General features: G+C 43.1%; 1 protein-coding gene across 1 annotated transcript in view; it reads left to right on the plus strand.

Moving 5' to 3' along the window:
* The first annotated feature begins 3,349 nt into the window (after positions 1 to 3,349).
* CAND1 (cullin associated and neddylation dissociated 1) overlaps positions 3,350 to 13,882 on the plus strand; it is a 28,790-nt gene continuing 18,257 nt past the window's right edge. The window contains exons 1-2 of the mRNA XM_072334140.1: positions 3,350 to 3,552; positions 7,079 to 7,222. Of these exons, the coding sequence (XP_072190241.1) occupies positions 3,485 to 3,552; positions 7,079 to 7,222 (212 nt within the window). The 5' untranslated portion in view covers positions 3,350 to 3,484. The remainder of the gene's footprint in view (positions 3,553 to 7,078; positions 7,223 to 13,882) is intronic.

Raw genomic sequence — 13,882 nt, forward strand, 5'->3', positions numbered from 1 at the left:
TGTTTCTTCCATATCTAAGTCTTTTTTGACTCCTTCTGTAGTTGTTACTGTAATCATCCAATAAAATGCTTAAAGTCTTTCTTCCAATCTTTGTCAAGATTCAAAGTTCAGGTGTACAAAGTCAGTCACCTACCTAAGTGATAAACCAGGACTGTAAGGTTCTCTGGCTCAAAATATGCGCTTATGGCAGTGAGCAGCTTTTGACTTGGAACAGCAATTTTCCTTTTATTTCCCCAAAACCAGCTGTAAGAACTGATAACCAGCTTTAAATTTGTCATCCTAAAGGATTCCCTTTAAGCCTAGCGACGCTATGGCTCTTTGCATGCTGATATATCAACATGCAGCACATTCCCGGTTTCCTCTCTCAATCATGGGCTCACAACCCCCTTGTGAAGCGAAAGAGCAAATTGGTGAGGGTTCAAATTCTGGTGCTGTGAATGCATCTCTAAACGAACACTGCTCTTCTCGCATCTTCAGCATTTAGGGAATATATTTGCAAGTATAAAGCAAGATAAATCCTTTCAGGTTCCAGCATTTAATTAAGCTTTCAGCTATCTTTGTGAATGAACCAAGAGCATCTAATATGCATGTCTACAGGGAACAGATCAGGAGTACCACTCCATCTGTGAAGCTGTTTGCTATCAGCTGGAAAAAATCTCTTCTCAATTAGCCTCTCTCTGTGTCTAACTTCCTCTGGAACACTGCATCTACAATAACCGAATCCCAATTGTAATAAATGTACTTGAACAAAAAGATACTTCGACTTCCTCCATGATGGCCTGAATGGTAGTAATTTGAAGCCAGGTTTAAACAGCGGTACACTAAGCTAGCTGAGGTATGTAGAATGATTTTAAAATCACTTTAAAAATGTACAAGATCGCAAAGCATCCTGGATGTGCTAGAGGCCATCAGTTATATTTATATCTTGTACTGCCATGGAAAGAAAAAGTTCCTACTTTTAATATCATTCTCAGATATACAAATATTTTCCCATCTATGATTCTCTCTGAGAAGAAGGGAGACATGACTCTTATGCTATGAACACATTTCTAGCTTCCTCCAGTCCTTGAAGAACCTTTAAGGAAGAGGTTTGTGCATGAGGATGCCAAACCCCAACATGAACAAAGAGAAAAAAAAGATGAGAAAATAAAATAAGCAAGTTAAAATACTCCTGGAAATGAGGAAATTGACAGGATTACAATCTCTGGGATGGAAACTGGGGAATACAACCTCACTATGGACAAAACATATATCACTTGGAAGTATGAGCTGGAATAGAATTGTTCTATATACCTGTTTTTTTTTCCCTCTGCATGAATGACTTCATCATAAGTGAATGTTTGTGAAATTCCCAAAGTGAGAAGTAGTTTGGTTTAGTGTCTAATCTGAAACAGTAAGAATTTACAAAGTTAACTCGCAGCTTGAGTGGATCTGCTTCCAATGAACACAGATAATGTTTTATTCTATAGTACTGATTGACCTCTCCCATAACACAGCATGTTCTATCATTAGGTTCATTTCACATGCTTACCCAGTAAAATGCATCACGGTAACCATGGAGGCAGAACACTTTTTAGTAGGTAATCTTTCACTGTCCCATAACCATTTGATCCTTATGTAGTACCAAAGTCATGAAAGTAAATGGTCAAATGAGTGAATGACCTATTTGAAAGGGCCGCCTCTCCTTCTGAGAGCTTCCCTTCATTGTAGTTCCTCCATTTCTCCTTGAGACATCCTCTTCCTCCCTCTAACCACTGCCACTTCCCTTACCTCTCAGATCCTACCTCACTGCGATGCCATTGATCCATCTCCATGCTGCCCACCTCATTCCTACCTGTCCCTCATTTTGCTGCACAGCACTGACCTGTCCCCAAGCTGCATCTGGGGATGGAATCAGTACATACTGAGTGCTATTTCCAGCACAGCAATTAGCACCTGTGTGCTCCAAAACAGTTGTTTGTATATGGTGACTGGATGACAGGCCACAACAGAGCCACCTGTGATTTCTGTTCACAGAATCAGAGTTGTGGGGGTTGGAAGAGACCTCTGGAGATCACTGAGTCCAACCCCCTGCTAAAGGAGGTTCCCTGCAGTAGATTGCACGGAAAAACATCCAGCCAGGTCATGAATATCTTCACAGAAGGAGAGTCCACAACCTCTCTGGGCAGACTGTTTCAGTGCTCTGTCACCCTCAAAATAAAGAAGTTTGTCCTCATATTTGTATTCTTGTGTTGCAGTTTGTAGTCTCGTGTTGCATTACCCCTTGTTCTATCACTGCACACCACTGAAAAGAGCCTGGCTCCATTCACTCGACTCTCATGCAGCAGCTACTTATAAAAAGTGATGAGATCTCTAGGATGACCAGCCCCAGGTTTCTCAGTCTTTCTTCATAAGGGAAATGTTCCAGGTCCCAAATATCTTTGTGGCCTTTTGCTGGGCCCTCTCTACAAGATTCCTGTCCTTTTTTGAACTGAGGAGCCCAGAACTGAACACATAACTCCAGATGCAGCCTCACCAGGGCAGAGCAGAGGTGGAGGATCACCTCCCTCGACCTGATGGCCACTCTCTTTTTAATGTTCCCCAAGGTACCACTGGTTTTCTTGGCCACGAGGGCACACTGCCGGCTCACATCCAACTACTGTCCACCAGACCTCTACAACGTTGTCCTCAGAGCTTCTGCTCACTTGGTAAGGAGCACAGTCCTCCCTTCAGCTGCTGTGAAAGGCTACCCAGGAAAGCAATAAGACCGCCACGTACAGCAACGAGGCAGGCCAAGTCGATTCTGAAGAAGCGCACTTCTATATGGCTGCTGACACCAGCACTTCAGCTGCGCTGTGACACACCGCCAGTGAAGCCGCATTGCCACCAGAGCGGCGCTGTGGCGCCCTGTGAGTCCTTCCGGCGCGGTCAGCGCCGCGTCCCGCGTGCCGGACCGAGCTCACAGCCGCTCACGACCACGCCCAGCCCGCTACGGGACCTCCGGCAGCGCCGGCCGCCAACCGAAGCTCCGCGTCCCAGCGGGCAGCGCGCCGCTGAGGCCTCGTCGTCCCGTTAAACCACAAATCCCGGCACGCATCGCCGACAGCGCGGGCCGAGGCGTTGGGCGCGGCGCACGCCGGGACTCGTAGTCCTGGGCGGCCGGGCGGCCCGAACTTCCCGCGCACGCTCCGCGCCACGTACGTCGCGGCGCCACCCGCCCCATCGCCGAGCCAATCGGCGGCGCCGGCGGCGCGAGGGGCCCCCGGCGACCTTTGACCCCGCGCCGAGCGCGAGCGGCTGCCGCCCCGCCCGTCCGCCCCCGTGCAGCCGCAGCGCAGGAGGCGGCGGAGCCCGCCCGCCTCCCCCCCCCAAGCCCCGCGCAGGCCGCGGCTCCCCGCCGAGCGCCGTCCCCAGCAGCGGGCGAAGTGGAGCCGGCGAGGCCGGCAGGACGCCGCCCTCTCCTCCTTCTCTCCTTCTCCTCCTCCCGCAGGCCGCCGGCGTCAACATGGCGAGCGCCTCGTACCACATCTCCAACCTGCTGGAGAAGATGACGTCCAGCGACAAGGACTTCAGGTGGGGCCCGCGCCGCCCGCAGGCCTCGGTTGATGGCGGGGCCCGAGCCCGGCCTGTGCCCGCCTCGATGCCTCCTGGGCCGGGAGCGGGGCCGGGCCCGCGGTTGGAGGTGGCGGCCCGCCGTACGGAGTAGGGCCGTCTGCCCCGCGCCGTGCTTGCGGCCGTGGGCGGCCTGCTTGGGCCAGGTGAGCCGGGCCCGTCCTGGCCGCCGGGCGCGCGGCTCTTGCCGTTCCCCGCCTATCAGCCCGGCTAGGCCCGGAGCTCACCGTAGCCCGGGTGCCACACCTGTGGGCAGAGGGGCTCTGCGCTCCCTGAACGGCTTGGTGCTGCCTCGGAGACTGCGTGTGTTCAGTTAGAAGCCAGTGTAGTTCTGTGGGGACTGGCAGATGTGTTTGTGAGCTTAGGTTCAGTCACAAGAGAGGTGCTTCTTATTGAATTGCTTGGTTACTAAGTAAGAACTGGGAAGAAAAAAATTAAAAAAAAATAAATCAGAAAATGAAATATCGTAGTATTGCAATCCTAGGGGCTGGAAGAGACCTCTGGGGGTCATTTAGTAGTAAGTTAAATACATGTGTATCTAATTGCATAGCTCCAACCAAGCATTAGCTTAAAGATAATTAAATTGCTTCATCTGCATTGAGTTGAGTCGCCAGAAATTCACATTTGAAGCTTTTGGCCGTTCGAAAGAGTGCATCTGTACAGATAGGGATAAGGGATGAAACAATCCTGGGTTGCTGCAGCTTAGGTTGGAGTTCAAGAGCTTTCCTGACATCCCAACCAATCTCTTGTTAGCATATTAAAATCTAACAGAAAACAGGTGATGGTTAGATAGCCATAGAGATGGATTTGGAATCGTCTTGCTTGCTTTTGATGGAACTGTTGAAGCTCTGGGTGCATTTGTGTGTATTTTTCACGTCCACCGCTTTGGAATTTTATGTTACCTGCAGAATTTAGGTTACAAACTTGCGGAATTGTAGAATTAAGGTTGGTTAATCTGCAAGAAGGAGTTCAAAACTGCCTGTGTTGTTTCAGTTACACCGAAAAGCAGAATTTTTAGCTTTATTATGCCGCCTTTTTGTGTGCGGTTAAGTGAACTTTGCAGGTTTCAGTCACAGTAAGGGATATCTCAGGAAACGCTGTGATGTGTTTACTTCTGATTTTCAGTGAATTTAAAACTTTTTGTATTAAAAAAGAAGGATCCTGCCTGTTTGCAACTGTAGCAAGCGGTTCTTTCCAAGCAGTGCATCGCAACTACAGAACAAGTTCTGACTTGGGGGGAGGTTACGTTTAATAGATTCCCTGTTCCAGGATCTTTGAACAAGTGTGGAAATCTGAAATACGAAAAAGAAATGATGGCCTACATTAGAATCTGAATTACAAGCCATAAAATTGAATGATGGTAGAGCTTCACAAAGTGGCTGCGTTAGCATTATGCCAAGTTTTTATGAAAACTGTGTGTGACGCGTGTTTGCGTAATGGATATAATAGTTCTGAGCACCAGGATTTATAGGTGTTTTTATTCTTAGGCCATGTGTGTTTCAAGAGAGGTGGTAGAGTTGTTGATGTCATTGAGCTGATGGCAAACGGTGCTTTAATAACTATTTCACTGTCAGTTTCAATCCTCCAGTTTTTGGATCAACCGACTTTTCTGATGCAATCGTTTGTGGTATTTGTTGTCCAGAAACTGAAGTTCTAAATAGGCAGCAGTGGAAGGTGACAATTTACTTTGAGGCTGTGGGAGGAGCACTGTGCTCACAGGCTGCTCCATATACAGGGGGGTGAGGAGCTACAGGGTTGCTGTTGCTCTGCACTATGGGAACTTTGATGTGTTCAAGGAGGAAGCAGTTGTGACCAAAGACCGCATCTAAACTACTCAAAATCATGTTTCTAAATAGCAGCTACTTCGATGTAAAGTTGCTCTTCTTGCCCATACCACTGTGGGGTTTAGGTAGTTTTATTACTTTATTGTCTGCTGGGAAGGATCCCTGTTGTAGTTCAGTGCAGAAATGCTGATGAACTCACAATGTGTGAGTGCTGCTGTGTCTAGGAAATTGTCACAAGTAGGGGGGAGAGTTAACAAGGCTGGAATAGGGGGTTATTGAAAAAGGACATGATAGGAGGCTATGAAGGTTTAAGATGGTAAATAGAGTAGTAAGGTGGAGATAATATTTAAAAAGCTCTTGACTTTGCAGATGGCCTTATTCTCACCCTATTTGTCCATTACGTTTACTTCTCAAGCAGCCTTTTTCCTTGCTCTGCTTAAAGGCTAGTGCCGTTCACATCCATCATGCAAGCATCTGGTTCCTGTCAGATTGTAGGCTTGCTTCAGTGGGATTCTTGCAGTGAATGGAAAATGAGTGAGGCCTTCACTTATCTTAGTGAGAAACATCTTAAGACTATTAGCCTGGAATGGCTGTGTTAAAAGACAAGAAGTTGGGGTCTGTTATATGAAGTGAGGCATCTGGTGTTTGTGGTGCATGTTAAGATTATGAAGTCTTGGCTTTCATTTTCAATAAAACAAGTATCGAGCAGGTCAGGCTGCAAAGATAACCTTCCAAGTATGACCTGAACTGCGGTGATGTGTGCTTGAGTCTAATGTATCTCAAGCCCAAATGTCAGCCTTAACTGGATAATTGCAAACCATTTTTTCTCTGGGTGTTTGCTTGGGGTTGGGATTGGTAGTGAAGCCCCTGGGAACTGTAATAGAGTAAAGCATCTCTATTACTTTGCTTGAGAAGAAAGGGCATGTACAAAAGAGGAACAGACTGGAAAACAGACTTCAGAAAGAATAGAAACAAGAGGCATAAAAGCAGTATTTTTGGAAAGTCATTTCTCAGTATGTTCTTCTGTTGGTCAGTGTGACAGCGGAATTTAATACCAAATTAGTTGGTATGAAAGCTTTTTCTGCTTGATTGATCTCTCAAGAATTAATCTGAGACTTGAGTGTTACACACTGGATAAACAGCTTTGGCCATTGTCTGGATTATAAACAAACCAGTCTGGGCAGATGATGACAAATGTGTAAACCATAGTTTCACTTCTATTTCTCCTCTAATGTCTGGCTTCTTTCTGTGGGAGAATATTTGGAAGAATATATTGTTCTTCTTGTTTCAAAGTTCTTTTTAAATAACCTCAGAGAAGAGATGAGACTTTCTTACCAGCCTGGTGTAGCTTACAAAGTTGGCGTAGCAAATGGAAGAACTATGTCAAATGGGGGGAAGTGTCAGTTTTGTTGTGGAGATGACCTGAAGCATTGTGTAAACAGAGAAGGTAAGATGTGTAGCTGTCCTCATCAAGGAAAAGTGATGATCTAACTCAAAGTTAAATGGTGTTTTAAAATTGTATTTTCTTCCTATTTATTGTGTAAGTAGAAGAAATGCTGCTTGTGTCACAAAGTAGATAACACTGATCCAATGCTGTGTGGTTTATTTGATAAGAAATGGTGAAAACTGAAAATCTTGAATTGTAGAGCTCTGTGAGTAACCCGTGTTCTTTCAGCAATAATTATCTGACTATCTTTTCTCAGGTTTATGGCTACTAATGACTTGATGACAGAACTACAGAAAGATTCTATCAAGCTGGATGATGACAGTGAAAGAAAGGTGGTGAAGATGATTTTAAAGTTACTGGAAGATAAAAATGGTGAGGTGCAGAACTTAGCTGTCAAATGGTATGTATTCTTTTCCTATGGCGTAAAGAATTGTCTGTTGATAGAGGAGCCCTTTTAGGTTATAGTTATATATAACTATAGTAAACTAAGTCAACTTAGTTTTAGCTTCTTTTGTTGACACCACAGTGTAACGTTTTGGATTTAAGGTGATAAATATGGTGTACAGTCACTGCTGATGGTATATGATTAACGTGCTTGTTCTAGTGATGAATAGTAAATAGGTTTTATAAGATGATAGTTGATTGGGAGTTGCTGCAATGATATTTGACAGTAAGAAGGTAGATGATGGAATTGTTGTACTGGAGAGTTTTCAGGCAGAAATAAAAACTTAAGGTAAATGCAGAGCCTTGGTTATCAAACATGGAATTTACCTCTTCACTAGCATTCAAATGATCATGTGGTTTTACAAGCTTTACAGGAACTGCAAATATTTTATGGGATTGTGGTGCAGTTACTTGCTTTTTGGAGGCTTCTGCTGCTTTGGTACCCTTTCTTTCTCCACTTAATTAACTTGACCTGTGGTGTGGCTTTTCTGGCTACTGTACCTCTTTGAAAAAGTTGCTGCCTTTATTATAGCTTTCGACACCAAATCTTTCTGGCTTTTTGTGCCCTCTCAGGAGGGCATTTCTGTTTATGTTTCGTGAGGCATGCAGAGGAGTAAATTCACTGTGGAGGAGCTTGGGGCTGATTTGAAGAGGAGTTTCATGTTGTGACTAGCTCAGTTTGTTTCAGCTTTCTTTACAATCAATGCCCTCAAACTAACAGAGCACGTTTGTACGTCTGCTTCTATACGTAGAAGTATTTGCATCACCTTCTGAATTATTTTAAGTGATGATAACTAAAACCTTACAGAGAGAAACTAACACAAAATAATATGTTGCTCTTGCATTTGAACTTAAGTGTCAGAATCCCTTGTAGCGCAGCTTCTGTTCTGTGGCTTTGAAACAGAATGTCTATACTCAGGAGAGAGGCATGCATGAAAGGTATTCAGTAATTATGGAACTGGATTAAGGCTTAGAATTGTCTTTTACTGCAGTAACATTTTGTGGTAAAACTTGTTGCAGCATACATGCAATATTCACCTAGAATGCATGCTTGAAGTTACCTGAAGTTCACATTAATGCATGTAGCGTATATGTAATAGTCTTAATGGCAAGACTGGAACTTTGAAATTGGAGTCCCAAATGGTGTTTATTAAAACATTAACGAAAGGCTGCAAAAGAAAGAAACTGGAAAGAATAGATGATTGTGCATGTAGGTGTGCCCTATATTTCTCTTATTAGGCATCTTCCATTTGTTTTTGTTTTCTTAGAGTTCATTTTGACACACTGAGAAAATACTTGAATTTAATTAAAATGTAAGAATCAATTTAACGTTTAGAAGACTTTTAGCAAAAAAGAAAAATCCAGATCATCTTAAAGAACAGCATTTAACTTCTTGTGAGGGGATAAGGAATGTGATAAACGTTTTCAGGAAAATTGTGAGCCTTCATCTAGGACGTATATATTCTTGAACATGGAAAGTTCTGTTTGGTCTTGTCCTGATTCCTTGCAGATATGCTTGAGGGACAAGGGAATGACACTGTAAAATGGCCTTCTTTTCTTAAGGTAACATAGACTCACGGTACTGTTCCACAATAGTTTTAGGCCAATTTAAGCTAGTTTTGCTGTTGCTCTGCTGTTCTCACCCTCGTTCTTTTTCTTGCACTGTTGCCTATCTGAATTTGCTGTAGACTGGTTTGGGGAGTTAAATTTCTTCTAGCTTAGCTCTTTCCTCCTGCAGTCAGATAAGCATTGGTAGCACAGTAGTGTAGTGGGGATAAAGGATGGGAGAGGTAGAGGTGCAGTTAAACTGCCGTTTTTCAATTGAAAAAGACAACTGAAGGTGATGCAGTGTCTTTCATCTGCTGTAGTACTAGATGGAAACGTGGTTTGTTGAAGTTATATTTGATCAGCATATTTTTCCCAACTTTGTATGCTGTGTTTCTGTTCTTTACTTGTTAGGTATTTTCTATCCCTTTCAGTTGAGGAAAGCATAAATTGTTTAGATTACCTTATTAAATTAAATGCTCTGGTGCTCTTTAGGGACTCTCAGCAGGAACTTTAATCAGGCTGATGCTTGATGACCCATTGAGGTATAGATTCCCTCTTAGAGGAGTGTCTTAAAGGTACATGGAATCTGTGTTGTAGACGGCCCTGTTCATGAGGAAGAAAGATCTGCAATTTGTTAGGGGAGTTTCTTCTTCCAGCTGGACCTGTGGAAACTCTGCATGACAATGGTATCGATTACTCCTTAAACAGGAAAGAATCTCTTGAAGGAGAATTGTTCTTTCAAGGTTTGTTTACTGAGATCACTGAAGAGAACAGATTTAAAATTACTGAGAACAGCCTTTAAGCAATATTTGTTCCTAGGCAAGTGTAGTAACAAATAAGTTTTGCCTTATCCACTAATCTTGTTTACATTTAGATAGGAAGTGCACTGTTTGTTAAAACGCTAACTTGTTTCTAACAGCTCATGCTGTTTTTGTTCTTGACCCTTTCAGTTATATTGTACTACTGCGGGATAGGATAAAATGTTTGATTTTTGTTCACAGCTTGAGTTTATGGATGCTTGGATAGCTACCTTGCAAGACAGATGAGCTGTTCTCTGAATAAAAATGAAAGTGAATCAACTGCGTTTAGAACTCTTGCAATAAAAGTCAACCGATTCTTAGCCTTGACCCAATAGAAGTTGTACTCCTGTTCAAACTCCTGTTATCTCAGAGAGTGGGATGCAAACCAGGACAGGTGCTTGGTTTGGTTTGGTTTGTTTTTTACCATGGCTGTCTTGAGAGCGTTTAGAAGTTTTCCTGTTTTACTCCGAAGGAGTTTTTTGCTCCATCTGATAATCCTAGGCTGCTTCACAGTCGACCAATATAGAAAACACTTTTGGACATTCTTGCAGCATTCACATTTAAAGGCCATTTGTGTAGTCCAGAATGGTATCCTGTGTGCCATTTGGTGACGGTAGTTATTACTGCCTATAGTTCTATCCAAGGTTGCATGCATCAGACTTAGACAAGCAGAATGGTGTGCCAAAGCATAAGATGGGCTGTTTGTGCTTTGCTGTTAGTAATGTTCTGATGGCCATAATTGCCACTGATGAGTTCACATGTTCAGTGCTTCAGTTTAAGGATGAACTGCTTCTCATTTTGAGCAGTTGTTTATGATGTGATGCTCTGCTGTTGAAACCAGTTCTGTCAAATTTGTATTGTTTCATACTAGAACAGTTTGTGAAACTTGAAATAATCATTTGTATACATAGATATCTATATCTCAAAATACAAATAAAAGCATGGCATTGAAATAATTATTTTCAGTGAGTCCTCTTATTGCTTTCCTGTAGTTTGGCTGCATTTATCAATGTGACTTCTCTGGGCAGTGGTTCAGTATAGGAAACCCTGCTTGAAGCTGTGAGTGAGTCATTAATGTGAACAGGATGATGCACATATGTTGTGTGGCTGATCTCGTTCAGCAGCTTTTTAAGTGTTTTGGATGTGCAGTAATATACTGTTGTACATCATGCTATGCTGGTAATTTGAATCGAATATATATTTTTCCATTTGTGATTTTTTTTTTCTCTTCCTTGTAAGTAAATGTATTTATTTGATGGCTAAAACATGCTGATTTCAGGCTATAGTTGGTTATGAGATGATATCCATATCTCTAATAAAGAGGGTGCTCTATGAACATCTGTATTTTCAAATGTATTCAACTTAAAGGTGACACTGTCACAGTTGCTGCTATTTACATGCATTACTAGTAAATGGAATTATCTAGAGAAAAGGAAAAGGTAAAAAGCACTTAAAAAACACAAACTTGACAAAAGAAACTGCTTCCAAATACCTGAAGTACATAAGTACAAATGTTTTGTATTCAGAACTGATTTTATAAAAGAAAGGTGGAGTTTATTTTCTTATTCTGATAAGCCCATTTGTCAATCTGGGGCTAATAATTAGGTCTGTCAGTAATATCTCCTGCTTTGAAAAGCCAAAAAAAGCTTAAGGTGGTATTTGTTAAAATGTGTTTCCTAGTTGGGATGTCTACTTCGGTGACTAACAAGCTGCGTAAATAGGAATGAAGATGCTAACTCAAGTGAAGTCTAATTTAACACTTTCTAGTAACTAATTCCAAACATTTGGGTGAATGACTTACATTACATAAATGGTTCATTGTCTTCAAACATTGGCAAATAAGCCTATCTTATGCACAGAACCGTGCAGAGTGCTTGAGATTGGCAGGGCCCTCCGGAATTCATCTGATTCAGCCTTTGCTTGAGCAGGGTCACCCAGAGCAGGCAGTTTTCAATGAGCTTCAAGGAGGAGACCCCACAGCCTCTCTGAACAGCCTGTTCCATTACCTACAGATATGCTTTCTGGTGGTCAGAGAGAACCTCCTGTGTTTGTACCCATTGCCACCCATCTTAGCAGTGGGCACCACTCCCATAACATACTTACATCCGTTGATGTTTGGCCTGATCTTCTTCTGGCTCTCTTATAAGAGAGCTGTTCCAGTCCCCAAATAACGCTCATAGCCCTCTACTGGCCTTGCTCCGGGAGCTTCCTTGTGTTTTGTGCTAGGGAGTCCTGAGCTGGATGCAGTATTCCAGATGTAGCCTTGCCAGGATTTAGTGAAGAGGGAGGATAACCTCCCTTGACTTGCTGACAACACTATTCCTAATGTATCCTGGGATATCATTGACGTTCTTCCATGCCAGCAGCTCAGCCCCTATCCTGTCATGGTGTGTAGACTTCTGCCTACCTACATGATGGACCCTGCATGTGCCTTGGTTGAATTCCGTGAGGTTTCTCCACTCCCAGCTCTCTTGACCATGGAGATCTCTGAATGGCTGCTCAGCCTTGTAGGTTATCAGCCACTCCTCTCAGTTTTGTATCAGCAAACTTAGTGAGGGTGCACTCTTTGTCCATGATGTTGCTGAATAAATTAAACAAAATCAGACCCAGTACCGACCCCTGGGGGATCCTGCTAAATAGAGGTCTCCAGCTGGTCTGCCACTGATTGCAACCCTCTGAGCTTTTCCAGTTAGGCTCTTCTCAAGTCTACCATATTGCTCACTCATCTGACCCACGCTTTCTACAAGGTAACAGTGTTGAAAGCCTTGCTGGAGTCAGCATGGACTTACCTACCTACCCTGTCATTCCATCCTGTAAGACTGTCAGATTGGTTCAGCATGATTCTTCATGGTGAATCTATACTAGCTACTCCTGACAACATTTTTTATTTTAAACTCACTAGGGATATACTGGTGATGAGCTTGGAGGAAGTAATACTTGAATACTGATGATCACTCTAAAACTCCTTTACCTTCCATAGCCTTCACCCATGGGATTCCTTCGAGTCCTTACATTCCCGGAGGCGTCAAACTTAGCTCTTCTCTAGAGTTGCAGTCCTGCTTCCGCGTTGCCTCCATGCAAGATCCTGACCTCCACTGTCTTGTGATCACTGTGCTTTAGTTTACTTAGCTGATGACCTAGTGGATCTAATTGACCAGCTTTTACTCTGATTATTTGAGTTTCTTTTAGCTTCCATTTACAAAATAAACAAACTTTAAAAAAATTTACTAGTTGTTCAGTAGTTAGAAAGTATCCTTATAATAGTTGTTGTAGGTATTTTCACTTATGGAGCAACTGTTTTTGGTGGAGGTGGTCTGTCAGAATCATTGACGTATAAAGGACAGTGCTAGCTCCAGAAGTTTAGGATGTCATGGCTTAACCTGGCAACAGCTCAGCCCCACACAGCCATTCACTTGTTCCCACTGCCGTGGGTTGGGGGAGAGAACTGGAAAAAGATAAAACTTGTGGGTTGAGATGAAGACCAATTAATTGGATGGAAAAGGAGGAGAATATAGCAATAATGGTAATAATAAAATAATATACAAGACAAATGGCACACAAAGCAATTGCTCACCACCCACTGATGGATGCTTAGACAATCCTTGAGCTGTGGCTGCCCCCTGTCCCAGCCAGCTCTCTTTTACTGTTCAGCATGATGCCATATGGTATGGGGCAGCCTTTTGGCCCTCCTGATTCTGTCTTGTCTCAGCCGCTTGTGTACCCGCAGCTTCCTTGCTGTCATGAGGAGAAGCTGAGATGTCCTTGACTCTGTGTAAGCAGTAACAGCTAAAATGTCAGTGTGCTATCAATATTCTTTTTCCTAAATCCAAAACACAGTGCTATACCAAGTACAAGAAAATAATCCCAGCTGAAACCAGGCCAGATATAGAAGATGTATTTCAAGAGAGCTGCACGAGTCATTGCAAAAGCAGAAGATAGGATCTTTCTAGGAGAGATGATGTTGCTACCTGGAATCTCACTAACCAGATTACTTCTTTAGAAAGTGAGTTTGCTGACTTCCAGGTTTGCTACTCTGAAAGCTAACTGTATGTTTGAAAGGTTGCTGTTGTTCACTTTTAACTGAATGCTCTTCCATAACTGTACTTCTGCTCATTTCTGCTTCCCAGCACTTCTACTTGCAGTACTTGTGTTGGAGCATGAAGCATTATGGATGTGAAATACTTTCTTCAGGTTCTGCAGTAAGACTTTTCGGGACTGTAGCACTTTGTCTGAAATGGCAGAGTTCCCGCTTTCCAGGCTACTGCGGA

Source organism: Excalfactoria chinensis, chromosome 1 (genome assembly GCF_039878825.1).
Source record: "Excalfactoria chinensis isolate bCotChi1 chromosome 1, bCotChi1.hap2, whole genome shotgun sequence".
Lineage (NCBI taxonomy): Eukaryota > Metazoa > Chordata > Aves > Galliformes > Phasianidae > Excalfactoria > Excalfactoria chinensis.